Source organism: Mesoplodon mirus, assembly GCF_964341445.2.
Source record: "Mesoplodon mirus genome assembly, chromosome: 10".
In the NCBI taxonomy this organism is placed as follows: Eukaryota; Metazoa; Chordata; class Mammalia; order Artiodactyla; family Ziphiidae; genus Mesoplodon; species Mesoplodon mirus.
This window is the reverse complement of record NC_138986.1, coordinates 12,300,037-12,321,700: the sequence shown is the minus strand read 5'-3', so window position 1 is coordinate 12,321,700 and position 21,664 is coordinate 12,300,037. Positions and strand designations below refer to the sequence as shown.

The 21,664-nt window shown below is 35.5% G+C and overlaps 1 protein-coding gene across 1 annotated transcript in view; it reads left to right on the top strand.

Moving 5' to 3' along the window:
* Positions 1–21,664, top strand: part of SCAF8 (SR-related CTD associated factor 8) — an 81,016-nt gene that overhangs the window by 56,505 nt on the left and 2,847 nt on the right. Inside the window, 10 exon segments of the mRNA XM_082633583.1 lie at positions 2,616–2,747; positions 3,004–3,116; positions 4,575–4,768; positions 7,962–8,062; positions 10,581–10,694; positions 11,681–11,837; positions 13,705–13,838; positions 15,455–15,599; positions 17,349–17,417; positions 19,996–20,214. Of these exon segments, the coding sequence (XP_082489709.1) occupies positions 2,616–2,747; positions 3,004–3,116; positions 4,575–4,768; positions 7,962–8,062; positions 10,581–10,694; positions 11,681–11,837; positions 13,705–13,838; positions 15,455–15,599; positions 17,349–17,417; positions 19,996–20,214 (1,378 nt within the window).

Sequence of the window (21,664 nt, the reverse complement as noted above, 5' to 3'; positions counted from 1 at the left end):
TTCTTTTAACAAAACAGAACAATCCAGCTTCTTGTTCCAAAATACTATAAGATGAAGTCCTTCCTGTTGAAAGACTAATTGAATGAAAATACACTTAGAGATTTTTGTCCTTAGAGATACATTTCTCGCTCATCATTTCTTGAGTTTGAGAAATACGTTTGGGATGCAGTCATTTGAAAACTCACCGTCTGATATTTCACTTAAACATTAAATTTCACCGTTACTATTAGAGTCTAGAATGCTGCTGTCTTTTTTTTTTGCATTCGTCATCTGCTTTGTCTAAGTGATGTGAAATATTGGGAATTCCTGGTGGTCCAGTGGTTTGGACTCTGCACTTACACTGGCAAGGGCACGGGTTCAGTCCCTGGGCGGGGAGCTAAGATCCTACAGGCTTTGCAGCCAAAAAAAATAATTTTTGTGAAATATGTTTCTTTGTCAGTTTTCTTCTCTTTGCCATTATGGACAGAAAATGAAACATCTAAATATCCATTGTCCAAGAAAAGCTAAAAGCAGACTACAGATATGTCTCCAGTCTTATTTATACCTTCTTGAAATATAATGCAGTATTTTTGGTGATGCAGTAAAACTGAATGATGATGGTTTCACTGTTGAATCACCCTTCTCAACAATTCCATTTTTTTGTTGTTATTATTTTAGTCTTTTTGGCTACAGTTGGGAGTAATTGATGAGTAATAATGGAATAATTCTTAGGATGATGAAATGGCAAAATGTTTCAGTATATAGGAAAATAAGACCTCTAAGATCCCGTAACATATCTTAGATATAGCTAAGGGTCCAGTGGACCTAATTAATGCTAACTGCAAGATCATAAGATAAAATTTGGTAGAATATTAAAAGTAGATTTTCTCTTTGTTCTTCATAAGATTGTTAAGAAAGAATAAAAGTCATGAATCACAACCTTTTCAAGTAGGTAAAACTGCTCAAAAAAGAACCTCCAAAACTAGCATTGGTTGCAGTGGATTCTGCTGGTTATACCAAGGGTTGACCATTAAATAGAAAATCAAAGGTGAAAAACAAGTGGGTGGATGGTAGGTAGGATGCTCAAGGTGAATGGTGAGGTAAGAAGTAAATAATGTGAAGGTTGTATGAGTACTGAATTAGGACCAAACAGTACAGCTCAGGATAAAGTTGAAAATTATCTTGCTGTGTTGGTAAGAATTTTATTTTTATTGTACCATTTTAAAGGCATAAGCCAGGACTGTGCTTTAAAAACATTTTGATTTGTTCTCAAACGTATACTTACTTACCAACTTTTTGGTCAGTTTTGTGGAATAAAGACTAATAGAACTTTAATTCTAATTTTAGCTTTAATTTATTTCTAAACCTTGAAAATGTTGCTTGTCTTTGGGGAGCCTGGTCCTTCATAAATTAAGACACTTGGAACAGTTCTTTAATGCTCTTTTTGGCTCTTAATTTTTATGCTGCTTTCTTTTCTTTCAGTTTAAATGTCATTAGAGTAAGAGTAATTTTTAAAAAAATTTTATTGAGATATAATTGACATATAGCATTGAGTAAGTTTAAGGTGTACAACATATTGATTTGATATGATTATATATTGGGATATGATTACCTCTGTAGTGTTAGCTAACACCTCTATCATGTCAAATAATTATCATTTCCTTTTTGTGGTGGGAACAATTAAGATTTAGTTTCTTAGCAACTTTGAAATTTACAATACAATATTGTTCTTTATAATCACTGTGCTTGTATTCCTTTTACACATAGGGAGACAAATTCAGAGTTGGAGTAACTTGGTTCACAATCACAGAGTTTGTAGCAAGGGAACAGTAGGTTTAGTTGCTCTTTTCTGTTGTTATAATAGTTCCCAACTTGTGTACCACCAGGAACTCTTCTTACTAATCCTCAACACCTGTGAGATCATGTTTTAGGACTGTTTAACTAGGGAGTCATTTCTTCATAATAATCAGTTTCTCAATTTTAGTTAACACCATAGTATATGTAATTGCTAGTCAAGTTCATACTGATTAGCACCATTTAAGCAGTATCCCTATAGCAAGTTGCTGTAATTCTAGTCCTAGGGGGGCAAAAAGGTTTAAATTTTAGTTTTTCCTATAATTAGGCTGCATTGCCTAAATTGTATTCATCTTTCTGAAATATTTTACATATTTGAGTACTTCCTAATACTCTTTTGTGAATTCCTAGAGGTGGAGGTTGAAAAAGACCCAAGTTGAGAACTGATTTTGCAAGATCAGTGATTTTGATATTGGGGTTTGAGTTTCGTTTTGCTTCTACACGTGCAGTGGGTGACTTAGTTCTTTATATATCATTCATGATACAGTCCCTTTATTCTTGACAGTTTATATTTTCCACAATATAAAATTTGTTTGGAGACCTACTTTATCTTACCATTCTTTTCTAGTGTTATATCTCCCTTTTATGGAGGTATTCTGTGCTTTTAAGTAAACTTGGATTTATACAAAAGTGCCATTTTAGATTGACCATAAAAGATGTAATGGGATTTCTTTAGGTATTGGGCTCCTTTTTAAAATTGTAATTTTGATGTTTCATTTGTAACAATATTCATAATATTCATTATTTCCCAATGTTTGTGTGTTTGTGTACATTCTCAATAGGCAACTCCTCAGGATAGTCAAGAAGGCACATTTGGGTCAGAGCATTCTGTGTCACCATCACAAGGGAGCAGTCAACAGCATTTCCTTGAACCTGAAGCAAATTTGGATGATTCCATAGATATTCAGCAGCAGGTAAAAAGTAAATGTTTTTCTGGGGCATAAATTTCTAAAATTAATTACAAAAAAAATCTTAAAATATAGTAATAATTTTTATTGTGTGTAGCTAATGTAAACCTGAATGGTTGTTTCCTCCTCATTAAGCTCCACATTCTAACCATTTTACTATTAGTCATTAATGCTACTATGGTGAATATTTTGTAAGGCAGAATTACTAATACACACTGAATCTCAACCAGGCATTTTGTTTGCTGTTCTTTTGATTTTCAAGGATATGGATATAGATGAAGGGCAAGATGGAGTGGAAGAGGAGATCTTTGAACAGGAAGCAAAGAAAGTGGCTGTTCGCTCAAGATCAAGAACGCATTCACGATCTCGTTCAAGGTTCTACAATACTATTTAAGAATAGCTGTGTGCGAACATTTAAATTGTTGGCTTTACTTTTTTGCATCCTTTATTTCTTTGGATCAAGATTAAAGAAAATGTTTTTTGAGAGTGACGTTCTCTCAGGAAGAAGTAATTCAGAACTTCAAAAAACAGAAAATATGTGTTCTGTTTTTAATTGGGTGTGGCTGTGGCCATTTATTTGAATAATTTGCACGAGTCACGGCTGTATCATGAGACTTGGATTTGGGGTTATATCTGGTTTTAGTTAATAACATCATGACAGTCAGCTTAGGGTATTATTGCCTCTGAACAACAGTTAAATCAAGCTATACAGGACCAGTATTAGAAACTCCATTGTATTTCTCACATTCCATTTCATCTCATAATACCAAAAATGATTATAAAAATAAAACTACAAAAATTATTTTTATAAACATTAAGCATATCAGACTATTACAAAACATATCCTAGAAATGGTTTTCTCTGTGGGCTGTTCAACATGGCTGAGGCTCATTAATGTGCATGCTCATTCAAATTTGAGTTGAAGGTGCCTTATTCTTAACCTGGTAAATTTTCTTGTAGCATGAATATATTGTTTTTGCTATAAACTGTCTTAAAACTTAAAGTCATTAATCTTTAACATTTTAATGCCCTATTTTCTACACACAAATACCCAGAAAATCTGAACAGTGAATGCTGGAAGAGAGGCAGTATCCTTGATGACTTTTTCAGTCATTTCTTGTGTTTCAAGAACTTACTTGTGTTTACCTCTTGCAAATGAGAGCCTGTCAGTTCATCTTTCTCTAAGCTGACCTCTCTTCAGTGAATTAGTGTTAGTGCTGAAACTTCTTTGTCTTAGCAACTTCTTTATTTGTCTTAGCAACACCTCCTTACAAAGTATTTTGAAGAGAGTTCAATGGCATGTGACTGACAGGAAAAAAGAAACAGTATTTCAGTATCACATTATATTGTAAAGTCAAGCACCAGAGATTTTAGAAATTGAAAACTTGTAAACAGAATTGTATAGTGGCCTAATGTTCTGTTGAAAACATTCTTTGTTTCTTAATTTTAAGAATGTAACATCTTTGTCACCTAAAGAATCTTTTTGTTTTCTTCCATCTTTCATCCCTGTTCTTGACTCTTGTTTGAAAAATGAGTTGGAAGACCCTAAGAGAAAGTGAGGCCTTACTAGAATCTCTTTCTCTTATTCTTCCTTGTGGTTGTGAATGATCACCCAGATTCAGTAAGAATCATTGCAGACAAACATCTGTGACTAGTGTGGACCTAAGCAGTATAGAGATTTGAGAAAATACATGTTTGATACTTGATTATGCTTGAATGTTTTTTAAAAGGTAGCTAAATACCAGACAGTCTCGCCCCCGCCCCACCTACAAGTGAGAAATTTGATAGAAGAATAACTTTGTCATTAGAAGTAAAATAAGATTTTTTTTGTAGATCACCAAGAAAACGAAGGTCTAGGTCACGATCTGGTTCTCGAAAGCGTAAACACAGAAAGCGATCACGCTCCCGCTCTAGAGAAAGAAAAAGGAAATCATCACGTTCATACTCAAGTGAAAGAAGAGCTAGAGAAAGGGAGAAAGAACGACAGAAGAAGGGATTGCCTCCAATTAGATCTAAAACATTAAGTGGTAAGTGACGTACAGCTTTGGTTTCAATAACATTGAGAAAACAGTATCTGCTACAACATCTCCCAACCTTATTTTCAGACTAAGAGGTTAATAACTGGTTTGGTATATGAGTAATTATATTTTTGGGTTTTGTAATGTGATAGAGGAGAAAAGAAAAAGGAATAGCTGGTTCTACTCATGTACTAAAGTCATTGTGAGTTTTTTTTTTTAAATGCTAGTTAGAAAATATGACTTGACTAATGATTTATAAAGTGTCCTAGGCCTTGTGTCTGTTTCATGGACACCGTGACTTCTGTGCACAGTGTCCTAACCAATTATGAACACTAGGTCTGTAGGAGTAATTATTATAGGAAGCATGCAAATTTCAAAGCTAATTATAAATTTACTGGATCAGTACTGAAGGAGAGATTTCTCTTGTAAAAACGTTCCCTCCTTATATGTTAATCTATAATGTATGATTAGAACAAATTTGGTAGTAGTGGGAGTTTGTTTTGGGAGAGTGCTGCAGCAGAGTTGACTTGGTAGGCATGTGAGGTATAGGAAAATAAGTTGTAATTAGTGCCAAATTCTGCCTAAATGATTCTTAGCGGGTTATGACTTTTAAGGTGAATCAACAGACTGCAGATGGATAAAGTACATAAAACGAAGCAAATTGTCATTCTTCGCCAAGAGCGAAACACTGATCAGGTTGTCTGATTTCTGAATGTATCCAAATAAACTCCTTCTGCCACGGAGATAGATGAATCACTGGTATAATTTATAATGCTGAAGCATCCTAGAAATCTAGGCTTAGGATTAAAGGCGACAGCCATCTTACTAAATTCTAGCCATTTGAACAAGCCTTGGCTATCTTTCCAGAGTCTTACCTGATTGTGAGAGCCGTTGTTAGTTTAATAATGTTGACATTCCTAACTCTGAAAGTTTCTATTTATCCCTTAGGGTGAGGGACAGAATTCAGACATTGTAGTGCTGTCTGATAAATACTGTCAGAAGTCTGATCGTAAAATCTCAGCTACGCCTCCTCCCGTGATTACCATTAGGACATTGGGAGTAACGAGCTTTATGACGGGCTTTTATGTGGAGTCTCTCGTTTAGTTCCTCACCTAACTGGTCATGTTTTGTTGCCACCGTTTACATAGTTATTGAATGTGGAATTTTTTTTCTGTTGCTGTTTTATTTTCATGGGTAAAACACACAATTAAAAAATTTAGAAAGGACATAAGAAAATACAGTGAGAAGTGTATCTTGTCTTTTACCTCAAAACAAATCTCTTTACTGAGAAGCAATAACAATTTGATGTGGTCCCAACACATTTTAAACACATATGGTAGTGTTTCTCTGCCCACTGGTTCTTAGAACATGAATTTTCATGAATAGTCCAGGGGCTGTGAAACATCAACAAACAGTAACATTCTAAGAATCAAGTGTCCCCTTCTCATGGGATGGAGGAGACTCATTATTACTTTCTGGGAAGGAAAATGGAGTTGTCCATGGGAAAAATTTGTAGAGAGACAATATCAAAAGAGTAGGGGAAACATGGAACAGATTTTGGGGAGATTAAGGCAGCTGTAATATGTAGAACAGAGTAATGAAGAGATGGGAACTATTCAGTGAAAGAGGTCCAGAAATTTGCTAAGGGTTTGTGGTAGGTTGAATAGTGGTCACCCAGAGGTGTCCATGTCCAAATCACTGGAGCTTGTAAATATGTTACCTTACATTTGTAGATCTGATTAATAAGGATCTTGAGATGGGGAGATTAACTTGGATTATCCAGAAGGGCCCAGTGTAATCCAAGGGTCCTAATAAGAGGGAAACAAGAGGGTCAGAGAGAAAAGGTGATGTGAATGTGGAGAGGAGAAAGAGATTGGTAAATGCTACACTGTTGGCTTTGAAGATGGAGGGCTGGGATAATGAGCTGAGGAATGCAGATAGCTTGTAGAAGCTAGCAAAGGCAAAGAAACAAATTCTCTCTTAGGGCCTCCAGAAGGAATGCAGCCTTGTTGACTCATTTTAGATCACCAGAGCTGTAAGAGAATACCTTTTTGTGTTTTAAGGTACTAAGTTTGTGGTGTTTTGTTACAGCAGCAAAAGAAAACTAATATGTTGCCCTTTGAGACTTCGGTTGAATATTAAGTTATTTATGCACAGGGTAAGACTGCATGAGGCAAAGAACAAAGAGCAGGCAAAGAACAATTTCCAGGCATCTGTTAGCTGAACGATTCCTAAAGCTCACACAGACCTGGAAAACGTTAAAGTTCTGACCAGCCAGAGTAGAGAGATGGAGACCTGATTGAAACCCACAGTCAGTAGAATGTAATGTGAAACTCACATTGCAATGGTCACACCTTAGTGTGGGGCTGAATTAGCTCTAGAGTAAAACCTGCTCTAGGCTGTGTTGTAGATGAAAGATAACCCAAGAGCTGGAGACTTCTTTTTTTTTTAATGACATTGACGTAAATCCAAATATATTAAAACTCTGCAAATATATCAGCTGTAAATATTTTTAAAGTCAGTGTTTTCAGGAAAAGGAGATGTTCATGGAGACATGAACAGTGCAGCTCAAAGTAGGCAAGATGTCTCATGTGTAGCATTTATTTCTTAAAGGGAAGTGGCTTCCAGCCCTTAAGTATCCCTAAGTCTTTCATGATGACGAGTTCTAAATTAGCCTTTTCCTTTTTGTATATATATTTTTTGTATATAATTATTCTTTCCTTAAGGATAAGATACTGTTTTCAGATTTAACTGTTGATTTAGGAGAAACATCCATTTAATCATTCCAGCACAGAAAGATACTTAAAAGGTACACAGATAGGATTGCAGTGAGAAGTGGTTTTGAAACTTTGTTGCGTATTAGAATCACGTACAGCATTTTAAAACTCCCAGTTCCTGATCTGTCATACCCCATACCTTCCATCATCTTTTAGAGTGGGTTCCAGATACCCACAGGTGATTGACGTGTGCTGCCACGCTTGAGAACAGGTGATAATGCAAGAAGTTGACTTGGCATAGATGTGAATGGGTACCTGGTATTTTAGTTGATTTTAAACATAACATAAAAATGTCCGTTAACAAGTATTTAAAATATACTATCTGAAATTTTAATTTATTATTGTTACTAGTGTTTTTTCCTCAGCTACTTGAAAGAAGTAACTGTCTATGTGATTTGGGTTATTTGTCTCTTATGTCTTGACAGTATGTAGTACTACTCTGTGGGTTGGTCAGGTAGACAAGAAGGCAACACAGCAAGATTTAACCAACCTGTTTGAAGAGTTTGGACAGATTGAATCCATTAATGTAAGTATCAGTTCTTAAATAATTTAAAGTTAAGAAAAAAAATAGGGAGTTTTCAGAGTCACTTTGTCCCTTTGGTTCCTAATTAGCCCAGTAATATCTGCCTTTAATCAAATTTTAAAAGGATTGTTTGACTCTAATCGTTTTTATGTTTACTCTGCTGTTGTTTATCTCTTTGCTTAATTAATTTTCCTTTTTTAAATGGAAGTCTAACAAAATATTCTTAGGAGTTTTATAGCAATGTAATAGCACTTGATTCCTAAAAACATCGAATGTTTGAGTTAGCAGGAACCGTATGTGTGATCTTGTTTAATTTCTTTTTTTTTTTTAAATGAAAGTGAAGAAACTGAGTTAGAATTGTAATCACCTGCACATGAGCACATAGGTAATGGTGGAGAAACAACTGGACTTGAGGTCCCAGTCTTTTGCCAGCCTCTTCCCACCCCTTCCCCTTCTCTTCCTCTCAGAGCAAACCCGAGGCAAGAAAACCTGTGTGGCCACAGCATAGCTCTATCACTCCTCAGCTTGATTCTTTCAGTGTACCCAGTCTCCACCTTTGAGTATTTTCTTCCTCCTGCAGGGCTATTGGTTTTCCTTGAGGCTAAAAATAAGTAATGGAATAGTCATTTGAGGAGACTTATTCCTTAACTCTCTGATCTTATTCACTGTTATTATACTTTTATGTCTTTTGGACCTTTTTATCATTATTTACCAGGAAATTGGCTGGTTTTCCTTTCTAGTCTTAGATTCCTTATATTCTCAACATTCCTTATATGGCCAAACTTGACTTTTTGGTATTAATAACAGCACTCTTTATTTAAATTGAATTTGACCATTTTGTATTTTACTTTCAACTATGTATGATCTCATTGGAGCCTCACAAGAAGCTGGTTAAGTAATTCAAATATTGTTATTTTACCGGTGAGGAATCTAAATGATTTGTCTAAGTTACACAGATAATAAATAGCTGATTGATTGGTTAATTAATAGGTATTTGGCTGAGTGTTTCAACTTAGGTATTTCAGATTCTTCTTTTTACACCATGAAAGTGTTGTAGGCTTCTCATTTTGTCTTTTTAAATTTCACCTGTCAGAACATAAGTAATCTCTGAGTCTGTGATCATATAACCTCTGAAATTTTTTCTGATTTTCCGCTGCCTTTAAACTAGTGGTTCTCAGCTCTAGCTGCATATCAGAAATGGGTTGACATTTGAAAAAATAGGGATGCCCATGATCAGTACCTTTAGATTCTTATCAAAGGTGCCATAATTACACAGGTGATTTTGATGCAAAGCCAGGAATCACTGCTCTGAACAGACCCCGAATCTAAGTAGCATTTTGTATTTTCACGTTGCTTATGACATTTGTAGTGTTTCTTATACCACAGTCATTGGGACATTAGTTTGCCTTGTCTCCCTCTTCTTCTGTATTACCTTTTAAGAGTGTCGTACTTAAAAGTAATAGGCACTAAGTTACTTTGTGAACTGAAGTGTACTGAATGGCTAGTGATAAAATCCAGGATTTGGAAAATTAGTGGAAGATTTATAAACCTTTCACTTCGTTTTGGGGGAGTTTGAAGACTGAGAAAAGTCCATTAGATTTAGCATTTAGTAGGTCATTAGCTTGAAGAAAATATTTTCGGTGGGTTGGTAAGGGGTTGGATCTACACTGCAAGAGATGAATTATATAAGAGGTTAGATAGACTTCTCTTTTGAGAAATTTGGTATTAAAGTGACAGCTATTAGCAAGACTGAGGGAAACGTTATTTTGACAGCTAGAGCTTATTAGGTATTAAGTACTAACAAAGTGATAGAATACCTTTTGAGTTCTTCGTAAAGAAACTGAAATGCTCTGTGTATTTTTCTGAGTTAATACATTAAAGATAATTTTATGATCTGGTAGTTTATAGAGGAGTTAAATGCTTTGTAAATAAACCTCTTGAGATCCTTACACTGAGGCTATCTTCTTATTCATATTAAAATCTTTGTCCAGAAGTACTTGGACAAAGTTAAGTTTTATAAAATTGAAAAGCTTTAGTTTTATTATTTGTTGTAGATTTTGGACTTTACATTAAGGATAAGATACTTCCCCAAAACAAAAATCCTTCTCACATTACTCAACATAACATTTGGCAAAATTTAAATACTACTGTAAATAAATTGTATGCCTTTAAATATGTTGGCCATACAGTATTGTTTTCCTTTTATCTGGTGGTATTATATACACATCTTTATACATTGCTTTGTTTTAATAGTTCTTCATTGTGTGTTAAAACTTTAGTTGACACGTGATATTCAAGATTTCACATATATCATGGCTTAGAATGAGACCCAACTAGCGTCTGAATTTTTTTTTTCAACTGATTGTGCTTGAATTGTACCAATAAACAGATAGCTGGAGGAAGAAAAGGGGAAACAATTCAGTATTAATAATCAATGTTCTGTTCCATTATAACCATAAAATGCCAGAAATGACTTGCCCTCCTCATACACCCTTTCTAAAGAAAATAATTTTTTTAATAGATGATTCCTCCCAGGGGCTGTGCTTACGTCTGCATGGTTCATCGACAAGATGCATTTCGGGCTCTTCAGAAACTTAGTTCCGGGTCATATAAAATTGGGTCCAAGGTCATTAAGGTGAGATTGGGGGGCATGTGCTCTTATTTTATTGGATTGTTAGAATGTTTCCTGTATTTAATTCATCTTCTTCTTTAATGTTATAGGCAAACCTTGACAGAAATTTATTATCTTAGTATTGTTAAATTATAGAATTTGGCTATAGGTAAAACAATAACCAAAACTTTATTCAAGCAGTTCTTCAGAATCACACAGGCACAGTACTCTTAGTCAACCAGGGCACCATTTTATGAGCGGAACGTTTTCATTTTTACAAGATTGTCTTTCATTCACTCCTTCCCAGTGCTTCCTAATCCTACCCCTTAATTATATTATTAATGTCTCCTTTTTAACATCTTGTCTTATACAACTCAGGCCCTTGTGAAGGGTTTATTTATGTATATTTGTTTCCTCTTAGTCTTTGAGTATTTATTGTGTATTTATTGTGTATTTTTCCATTTTTTACTTCTTATAACTAATTTACATTTTATTTCTGTTATTTGGAGTTAATTTATTCCATAGTTTCAGCACCTGAATTAAAAAATTTTAAATTACTTTCAAGGGAGTTAATATGCCTGTGCTTTGTCATTTTATGGCAGAGAGTTTCTCTATGTAAGCTAAAGTGTCACTGGTCTCTTGGAGTACCAAGATTTTGTTTAACTATTCTAATTATCGCTAATGTAGGTTGACATTTTTATGATGAAAAGTAGATTTGGTTTATTTCTGGAAGTGTGTTGTTTTAAGGTCATAGTAGGAAGTGGAAATAAATCCCATAATATAAACACCACCGCTATCTATTGCAGGTTTTATTTTACAAACAAAATCAGAAAATACATGGAAAAAATTTCATTGGCTACTGTTATTCCAGCAGTGATGCTTTGCCTGTCCAGCTGATTTTTAAAACTAATTTTATTCATCTTTACATTGTTAGCATATAATTTTGTATGTTTTACCTTGTTTTTACAGTAAACATGAGCTTTCTTCTTTCCTCTCCTCATTCCTGATAGATTGCTTGGGCTTTAAACAAAGGTGTAAAAACAGAATACAAACAATTCTGGGATGTGGATCTTGGAGTAACATATATACCATGGGAAAAAGTTAAAGTGGATGACTTGGAAGGTTTTGCAGAAGGAGGCATGATTGATCAGGAAACTGTAAATACTGGTAAGAGCCCTATGGGTAGTTTTATTGTTTAAAAATATGCTTAAAGGGTTGTAATTGATTAGAGTTTTGCATGTTGGGGTGAATTGTGTTTATTTCCTGGATTCTTCCCCGTAGTGCAAAAGAGGGGAAAAAGTGAAACATTACCCTGTTCAATGTGTATACTTAATGGGATCTATTTCATAAATGTCAGAGTATATAGATAGTGTTCTAAAACTCTAAATGTAGCATTTTTTATATATGTCTTTTAAAAAGTTTCAGTCTTTGAGAGCGTTGTATATATGGAGGCTTCTAAAGACTAATTTTTTCAGTTACTTGAGTTTAAATGAGAACTGAGGATTTAGGAAATTTCTTTAAAAAACTTCCTAGATTATTTTGATTAGTATCTATGTTGAGAATGCCAGGAATAGAATCTCAGAGAGCTGTAGTTCAGATCCATGCTGCTCTAGAAAGCTTATAACCAAGTGATAATCCGGCCCATTCTTTTAAAAATTTGTCTTTTTGTTTTAAAAATTTTCAGTTATAAATTCAGAGAATAATGGATGCTTGGGAAAGAATTGAAATATGTTATACTTATTTCTTGACATCTTAGCTCTTCTACCAAAATTAGCTAATTTTCAGAATAGTATTTTTGTTCTCAGGCCGATGTACATATTTTCAAACACTTTTTCAGTTGTTTTCTTCTTGTCATTCTCTCTCTCGCTGTCTCTCTCCTTTTTGGATGGATGTTCCTCCAGAACATTTATTCATTCAAAAAATATTTCAGTTCCTACTGTGTGCCAGGCATAACTTTAGGAGCTGGGATTATAGCAGTGAGACAGACAGACAAAAATCCTTCCTCTCTTGGAGTGCACATTGTAGTACAGGGGTTGACAACAGCCCATGGGCCAAATCTTACTGGCAGCCTGTTCAGTAAATAAAGTTTTATTGAAACACAGCCACACTCAGTTGTGTTTACCTATTGTATATGACTTTTTAAAATTCAACAACAGTTGAGTCATTGTAACAGAGAACACATGGCCCGCACAATCTAAAATACTTACAAATAGGAAGAGTTTGCCAACCCATGTTCTAGTGGGAAAAAATGGATAATAAATACGATAGATAAACTAGGTAGTATTTCAGTGTTGGTTAAGTTCTAAGAAGAAAAAACAGGGAAAGGGGATAGGCAGTATGGGTGTGGAGCTATTGGAGTTTTAAGTGGTTGAAGAGGGTCTAATGGAGAAGGTGGTATTCAGAGGCATGAGACATGCAGCTATCTGGGAAAGAGTGTTTCATACAGAGAGAACAGCAAGTGCCAAGTCTATTAGAAAGTCGTGAGACCAGTATGGCTTGAGCATAGTGAGGAGTGAGTAGTAGGAGATGAAGTCAGAGAGATACGGAGGGGCGAAGTCGTGTAGTCTTACTAGTCATTCTCGTGACTTTGATCTTTAAGGGAGGTGAACCTTTGGAGGAACCATTGGAGCTTCTTTGTTCTGTTTTTGCATTTTTCTGTATTTTCAGAAAGATATTTCTGTATTACTTGTTGTTTTCCCCTTATACCTTGTGACAAAATATAGAATAAGGTTGGCTTGTCTTAAATCAGACAGCCTTTGAGATACGTATCTATGATATCCCTTTTAAGTGTTTTCTCTAGACAGAATATTTTAGTGTCTTTGATTTGTGCCTCATGTCGTGCTGCTTTGAATTCCTTAGTACCCTAGGCAGATTTATCTCAGCAGAACCAGATAGGTTGGCACCTATAGCTGTGGACACATCTTAAAGTTGTGCCAAGGTAGATGAAGGACTATTCAGACGTGAAATAAATGCGTACATAAAAAATGAAAAATTGCACCTGTCCAGAGGAATCAATTTCAAATATTTTGTTTAGAGTGGGAAAGTGTGAAAAGCTCAGAACCTGTTAAAGAGACGGTCCAGACAACTCAGAGCCCACCTCCAGTTGAAAAGGAGACAGTGGTCACAACCCAGGCAGAGGTGTTCCCTCCACCTGTTGCTATGTTACAGGTTAGTGCTGGGTGTTTTTTTATTGTTTAATGTGTGGTTTTATAGTTTTGTTTTTACTCACGTCTTTACTTCATAAAACTTGGAAGAAATTGTCCAAAATAGATTAATATTAAATACAAGCATTTTTGAAATTTTCCTTTTAGAAAAAGTGTAATTCATATTTAAATGTTTATTTATTGAACAAATATTTATTGATTGCCTGCTCTGTGACATTCACTGTTCTAGGCACCTGGAATAGGGATACATCAGTGGGAAAAAAAAACAAACACAAATCCCTTCCCTTATGGAGAGTTTGTTCTCAATAGGGGAGACAGAAAATAGAAAATTAATAAGTTTATAAGATGCTGTGGAGGGGAGAAGGTAGTACAAGGATCATCAGGAGTACCTAGGTAGGTGTTTAAAATTTTAAAATAAAATGGTGAGGTAGACTTAATTGAGAACAAGGCATTTGAGCCACAACTTAAAGTTGCTGAGGCAGTTAATCATGTGGCTATCTGAAGAAAGTGTTAGAGGCAGAGGGAACAACCAGTGCAAAGGCCTGCAGCCAGGAGCATGTTTCGTGTGTTCTTGGAATAACAAGCGGGCAAGAATAAAGTGAGTGAGAGGCAACTTAGTGTAAGTGAGACCTCTGGGGGGACTTTGGTTTTCACTCTGAGATGAGGAGCCATTTGAGGACTTGGAAGAAAGGAGTGACTCAGTCTGGCTTAGAGTTTTAAAGGATTGCACTGGCAACTATTTTGAGAATAGAATAGTGGGCATTGATAAAAGCAAAGAGACCAGTTAAAAGTTGCAGCAATCCAGGTGAGAGATGATGGTGGCTCAGACTGGACTGATGGCGGTGAAGGCAACGAGAAGTTGTCAGATCCTAGGTATATTGTCGTGGTTTGGCCAGTGCGCGTGGTTCGATTTGAGTTGCGAGGAAGAGCAGAGGCAAGGTTTTTGGTCTGAGAAATTGGAAAGATGGAGTTACCATTATCTGAGAATGAAAAAGACTGTGGAAGTGTGGTTTGGGAAGGACAGCTGGGAGTTCAGTTTTATGCGTGTGAAGTTTGAAGTGTCTTTCTAGACAGCAAAGTTGAGATGTTGAACAGACCATTGATACAATGTGAACTTCAGGAGAGAGGTACAGCCATGCCATAATACAGATAAATATTTGGGAATTGTCGTACCTAGGATGAGTAAAAGAATTTATGGTTAGGAGTAGAAAACAAATTAATGAGAAATTCAAGCCATTTTAAAGCTGTTAGTGACATGCTTCCTAATGGTGATTAGATCGCATAACATAGCTAGGTATTATAAACTTAGTAGGAGATGGCAGCGTAAAATTGAGCATGGTGTTCACTGTTGAAGTAGGTGCCCACATCTTTACATCACTTGAATGTAAGGTAGATTTCACAGTCTCTGTTTGTTGAAAAATACTGTCTTGCTTTTACCTCAAGTAAGTTCACTTGTAAGAATACAAAAAGGAAGAAAAAAAGAACGCAAAGCAACTTAATATAATGATATTTGTTACCTTCCTATAAAAGAAACACATAATTTACCTTTGGTTGCCCTAAGATGTAATCGTTGCGATGGATAAAATGATACACGGACTTTCTATTTTCTATCCACAAAAGATTCCAGTAGCCCCAGCAGTGCCTGCAGTTAGTTTAGTGCCACCAGCATTTCCCGTGTCAATGCCAGTTCCTCCTCCTGGATTCAGTCCAATGCCTCCACCGCCTTTTCTCCGCGCAAGCTTTAACCCTTCACAGCCACCTCCTGGTAAGAAATTTTCATCTTATCGTTTCAACGCTATTTAGAATATCATTTAAAATGTTCCTTTTCCAGGTTTAAACACTGTAGAGCAGTGATTCTCAAACCATAGCTTACATCCGAATCACTTGGAGGGCGTGTTAAAGTACGGATTGCTGGCCCAGCCTCCTTTGGAGTCAGTGGAACTGAGGTGGGGCAGGACAGTTGCATTTCGAACACGTTCCCAGCTGATGCGTATTGTTGGTGGACCACACTTTAAGAAGCACTGACAGAAAAGAAATGGAATCCTTTAAAATCATTGAAGTGCCTTAAGATAATTTAAAATTTATGTTGAAGTTTTTATATAAAAGTTCTCTATAGTTATCACCCATTCATCAAAGTATGCATTAAATTATATAGATTAGTCCTCCTAAAAATCATTAGATTTCCATTTTGACATTAGAAATTATAGTATATCTTAATATGCTAATTGAATTCATAATACTTTTTTTGACCTAATTATAGATAAACAGAAGTTCCTTGAATCATTGTTTCTAGGTAAAAACTATAGGTTACTTAACACATATCGATTAAATATAAATAATTGCTTACATAGGTTAGAGATAGAGCTTTTCATATTAGATCGTGGAAGGTTTAGACAAAGGAGAGAGATAATACAAGGGATCAAACGATATATGTTGTTTTTCAAAACTATTTATTTTTTTTGAACTTCATGAATTATTTGTGTACTATAGAAAAGAATTACTGAATTGACTTCTGTAATTTAAGTTCTTAGTCATTGAATAGAGTTCCTAAAAACTGTCAGCAAGGCCAAAAAGTAAATTCATTGTCTGAAAATGGTTGTAATTTGTCATGTAATGTAAATTTTTTAAATTACAGTTTAATACATAATTTGAAATTGATGCAGATTTTAATAAGAACTTTGTCTTTTTATATTTTAAATATTGGAAAACTATTCATCAGATACCTTCAATCACAAATCTGTATTTGTGATTGAAAATTAAAATTTTTTCTCAGAAGGTATTTTTAAATGATTTTTTCAAAAACCATACCACATGGATTTTATAGTCTTTTTCTAGCATTCATTTGTTGAAAATCACATATCTTTTTTTCCCGTTATTCTTAGCCACTATTTTCTATTGGAATTTAATGGTAGCTCTATATTTTAAAAATGCAGGGAAGCAGGTTTATAGTTTGATCATCTGATATTTAAAATCATAAAACAGCCAATATTAAATTTATTTTATTTATTTCTTATTTTTTATTAAGATTTGTTTCAGTGCTCAAAATAAAATATAGTAATATCCAAGGTTAATAGAAGTATTCTGATATAGTGGGGTAAACAGCATATACATCAAAGAAGTACAGTAGCACATTTTACAGATGACATTATTGCATATAATGGTATCAGCAGCTTGAAATACAATGTTTAACTTCCCATGCAGTCACCGTGCTAACACATAAACAGGTTGCCTGGCTTGACTTAATCATTGGTCTTACAGCATCATAGAGCGTGCCAAGTGAATAGACAGTATATGCTCATGATAGGGATCTCTGTGCTTTACTTAGCTTATGAAGGATCAAATAAGGTAGTGGATATAAAACTAATGTTTTAAATGGAAAATATATTCATAAATATGAGGTACTAATGACTGTTTTAAGAATGTAGGATTTCATGTATAGCTGTTGGAATCTTCGATTTAAAAGAAAGTGACACTTTGTTATTTTATTTTCGGTCTTTTTTTTTTTCCCTTGTAGGTTTCATGCCACCTCCAGTTCCACCGCCTGTTGTACCACCACCTACTATTCCACCAGTAGTACCAACATGTGAGTTTTCTACTTTCCGAATTTTCTTTCTTTATGATAGTGATAATGTGTTGGTTCTCATGTTTGTTAATTATTGTTAATTTTTTGTATCATGGAAGTTTTCAGACAAATGCATTTTTTTGGTTAAATGATTTCTAACAAGTTAACAGTATCATATGACAGTTCAGATTTGCTCTGTTGTATCAAATTTGTGTTTTTTGTTTTATGTATAAAATGTCTTAATTTAGAGCAGCCCCACCCACACACCCCTTTTTAAAAATGCTTCATGTCTTTGACTTGTTGAAAAGCAGTTCACTTCTGTATGCAAGATCCCAAATAATGGGTTTGGTTTTTTTGCTTCTTTGTGGTATCTTCCTTGAATCTCCTGCAAATAGAAAGTTTTTAGCACCATAGACTTGTTTAGAATATGCTTCAACTTTTTTCGTAAGAATACTTAACAAATGGGGTGCTATGGACTTGATATTATATCACATCAGGAGCCATGCAGTGCCTTCTTGTCCCACTTTTAATGATGTCATAATGGATCAGAGCATTCAGATAGTGGGACCTGGTCATTTTAAAAAGTTGCCCTTCAAATTTTCATCAGATGGTTTCATCTTTTGATTATTCTTGCTGAATCTACTTTTCATTAGTTGCAAAGTGGTGACCTTCCGAATTTTGTAATTCCTTCCACATTTCTTAGCAAGAATTTTTTCTGTAAAGAAAAACTTTCTCTCATCAACTAGTAGTATTTAGTTACCTTGAAGTACAGTTGTACAGGAGATGCTAAATTCCTTCCTGTAAGTGCAGTTTTTCAGAGTAATGAGTTCTATGGATATCACCTGTGATATCCAGTGACTGAAGGTGGGGGAGGATTTCTCTTATTTCTCCTTCTCCACTCCCTTCCCTCTACTTTTTTCTCCTTCACTTTTAGTAGTGTTTATGGATTAATGGATTTTTACTTCCAAGTGGTTGCATTCACCTTTCTTTTTGAAGTTCAGTTTGTTCATTTTTGGACAGTAAGAGCCTTTCATGTTACTTCTCTATTCTTTTGAGATGACTGCATCAGTTTTTGAGAGCTTTTTCGCCTAATACTAGACCAAAGGACTTTATTGTAAAGAGAGTGTATATGATACAGAGCTTTACGTTTTGGTGTTATATAACCCACTTTTCTTACATTTTTAAACTCTATTCTCTCCTTCAGTGTTTAGACAACATTAGGATCCTTTTTGTGTTACTGTTGGTTAATTAGGAAGAATTGTTTATTCTTTCTGAAAATTAGAAAAGTGTTCAGAAGCCGTTTCTGAATTCACCATTCACAGAGAGACCCACCTTACTTAGAGCCTCCCTCCCAGTCGTTTCTTCTTACACTGTTCATTTTGGAAAACCGGGGGTCAATTAAAGGAGAAAGAGAAACAGCACTGTGTGCCAGCTGCTCCCCTAATTGTTCACACTGTCTTACCTAATTCTCATAATTCCCATACATGATCCTGGTTGATTTTTATCCCTATTTTACAGCTCTGTTCTGTGCTAACAGTTTGTCTAGGTAGTCCAGAGTTAAATGTGAGGATAAAAGTTTCTAAAATCCCAAAGTACATGATTTAGTAGTGTTGTGAAATAAGTTTGACTAGAAATTCTGTTTGTGATTTTTATATTCCTCTAGCTTGGTTTTTTAACATATAGATGACATACAGAAGAGTTTTTCTACCCATTCTTTATGCCTTTTTTGTATCTTTATAAAAAGGAAATGTTTTTACCTTTTTATTTGTAGTTCTCATCTGATGAGTTTCCTACCTCATTTGACAAAAAGTAGTGAATGTAAAGACCCTAGTACTTATAGTTTCAGCGGGATTGGGCAGATTTTCACTCTCATATTTGTTGGTCTTCACCAATCATTTCTCTATATTTAGATATTCCCATACTGGCATCCTTGAAAAATTATGATTTTTTTTAATTGCTGGGATTTGTTCTTAAGTGTGGATCCTTATTTTACCAAACATTTCTCTTGAAAATATTTCTAAAAATTGTTGTTTTTCCCTATTTTTAAAAAATGGGGCTTCCCTGGTGGCGCAGTGGTTGAGAGTCCGCCTGCCGATGCAGGGGACACGGGTTCGTGCCCCGGTCCGGGAAGATCCCACGTGCCGCCGAGCGGCTAGGCCCGTGAGCCATGGCCGCTGAGCCTGCGCGTCCGGAGCCTGTGCTCCGCAACGGGAGAAGCCACAACAGTGAGAGGCCTGCGTACCGCAAAAAAAAAAAAAAAATGAAGCTTTCTAAATATAATTTAGCTTCTTCAGGATGACTCATTTGTCATTTTGAGCATCAGTTATTATATAATGTGCTAGGTGATACAGAGATGCCATTAAGTGAAACACTCAAGCTGTCAGAAGTTAGTTTTCATTATAAACGAAATAAAGGGACCAGAAGAGAATTCACATATGTCATGTTAACTGAGCAGTCTTACCAAATAATTGGGGAAGGAGGATAGGAAGTCATTTAAAACTTTGGCAAGACCAGTGTTGGTCATACTTAATATTTTAACCTAGCACATGAATTGATTAGCTAATTAAATCTGAAATATATATTCTCCTTCTTTAAACAGCTTTAGTGCAGCCGCCATTATCTATGACTCCAGAAACTGTGAAAGATGTTGGATTTGGTAGCCTTGTTTTGCCAGGTGGTTCTGTTGCCAGCAGTCTTGCTACTTCCACTCTGCCAGCTGGAAGTGTTTTTAATCCTCCAACTAAACAAGCAGAGCCTGAAGAAAAAGTACCTCATCTTATAGACCACCAGATTTCTTCTGGTGAAAACACCAGATCAGGTAAAAAGAAAAAAGAAATCCCCAGAAATACATAGCTAAATCATAATCACTACTTCTCTATATTGGTGTTTAATTCTTAGGTGCCATGAATGTGTAAAACATTTATCTCCTAAAATTCCTGTTATAAAGAAATTTGGCATTCTCTTCAGGATAGTATAGATTTTGACACCTTTCTATTAAGACTCCTTCTCCTCCTGTTTTTGGCCTATTGGAACTGTTTTAATGTGTTATCAAAATAAGATTGCACAAAATGTGTATACTTACAGAAAGATTAAAACAAACAAGTATTAGTTATAAGTAACTACTACCAGATATCCAGCTAAGTCTAGAAGATAAATATAGTTTTGAAAGCAGCGAGTCCTTTTTTTTTTTTACTTCCTGCAACTGTAAAGCAGTTTATTTACTTGGATGATGCCACACACAACACAGGCTTTAAGTAGCAGAGCCAGGAATTAAACTCTCTTTTTTAGTTTTTTTAAACCTGCAAGCTCAGTGTTCTTTTGGCTACACTATACATCTTTTTTTTTTTTTTTTTTGACATCTTGGAGTATAATTGCTTTACAATGGTGTGTTAGTTTCTGCTGTATAACAAAGTGAATCAGCTGTACGTATGCATATATCCCCATATCTCCTCCCTCTTGCGTCTCCCTCCCACCCTCCCTATCCCACCCCTCTGGGTGGTCACATGATCTCCCTGTGCTGTGCGGCTGCTTCCCGCTAGCTATCTATTTTACGTCTGGTAGTGTATATATGTCCATGCCACTCTCTCACTTTGTCCCAGCTAACCCTTCCCCTTCCCGGTGTCCTCAAGTCCATTCTCTACGTCTGTGTCTTTATTCCTGTCCTGCCCCTAGGATCTTCAGAACCAAAGTCCTTTTTTTTTTTTTTTTTTTTTTTTTTTTTTTTTTTTTTTTTTTTGCTGTACGCGGGCCTCTCACTGTTGTGGCCTCTCCCGTTGCGGAGCACAGGCTCCGGACGCACAGGCTCAGCGGCCATGGCTCACGGGCCCAGCCGCTCCGCGGCATATGGGATCCTCCCAGACTGGGGCACGAACCCGTATCCCCTGCATCGGCAGGCGGACTCTCAACCACTGCGCCACCAGGGAGGCCCCTAAAGTCCTTTTTTTATGGCACCACTGTTAGTATATTAAGAATTGTTTGTACTTTAGACTAAAGACTTTTGTTAAAGGTGGAGAATCAGTATAAAAGCTGATGTTTTTGTTTAAGTTAAAAAGATTTCATGTAAAGATTCTAGGTAGCAGCCCCACTTATGTTTTAATATTTAAATTTCACTACATACGGTATTAATAATTTCAGCTTTAATTTTTTAATATCTAGTATACCTGGATTCTTGGGGGGATACAAGTAGCTGATTAAGCTAACTACTGGCAATTATAGCGTTAATAATTATAAACATAGTTTGCTTTTCACACCAGAATGATTGTTTGTGT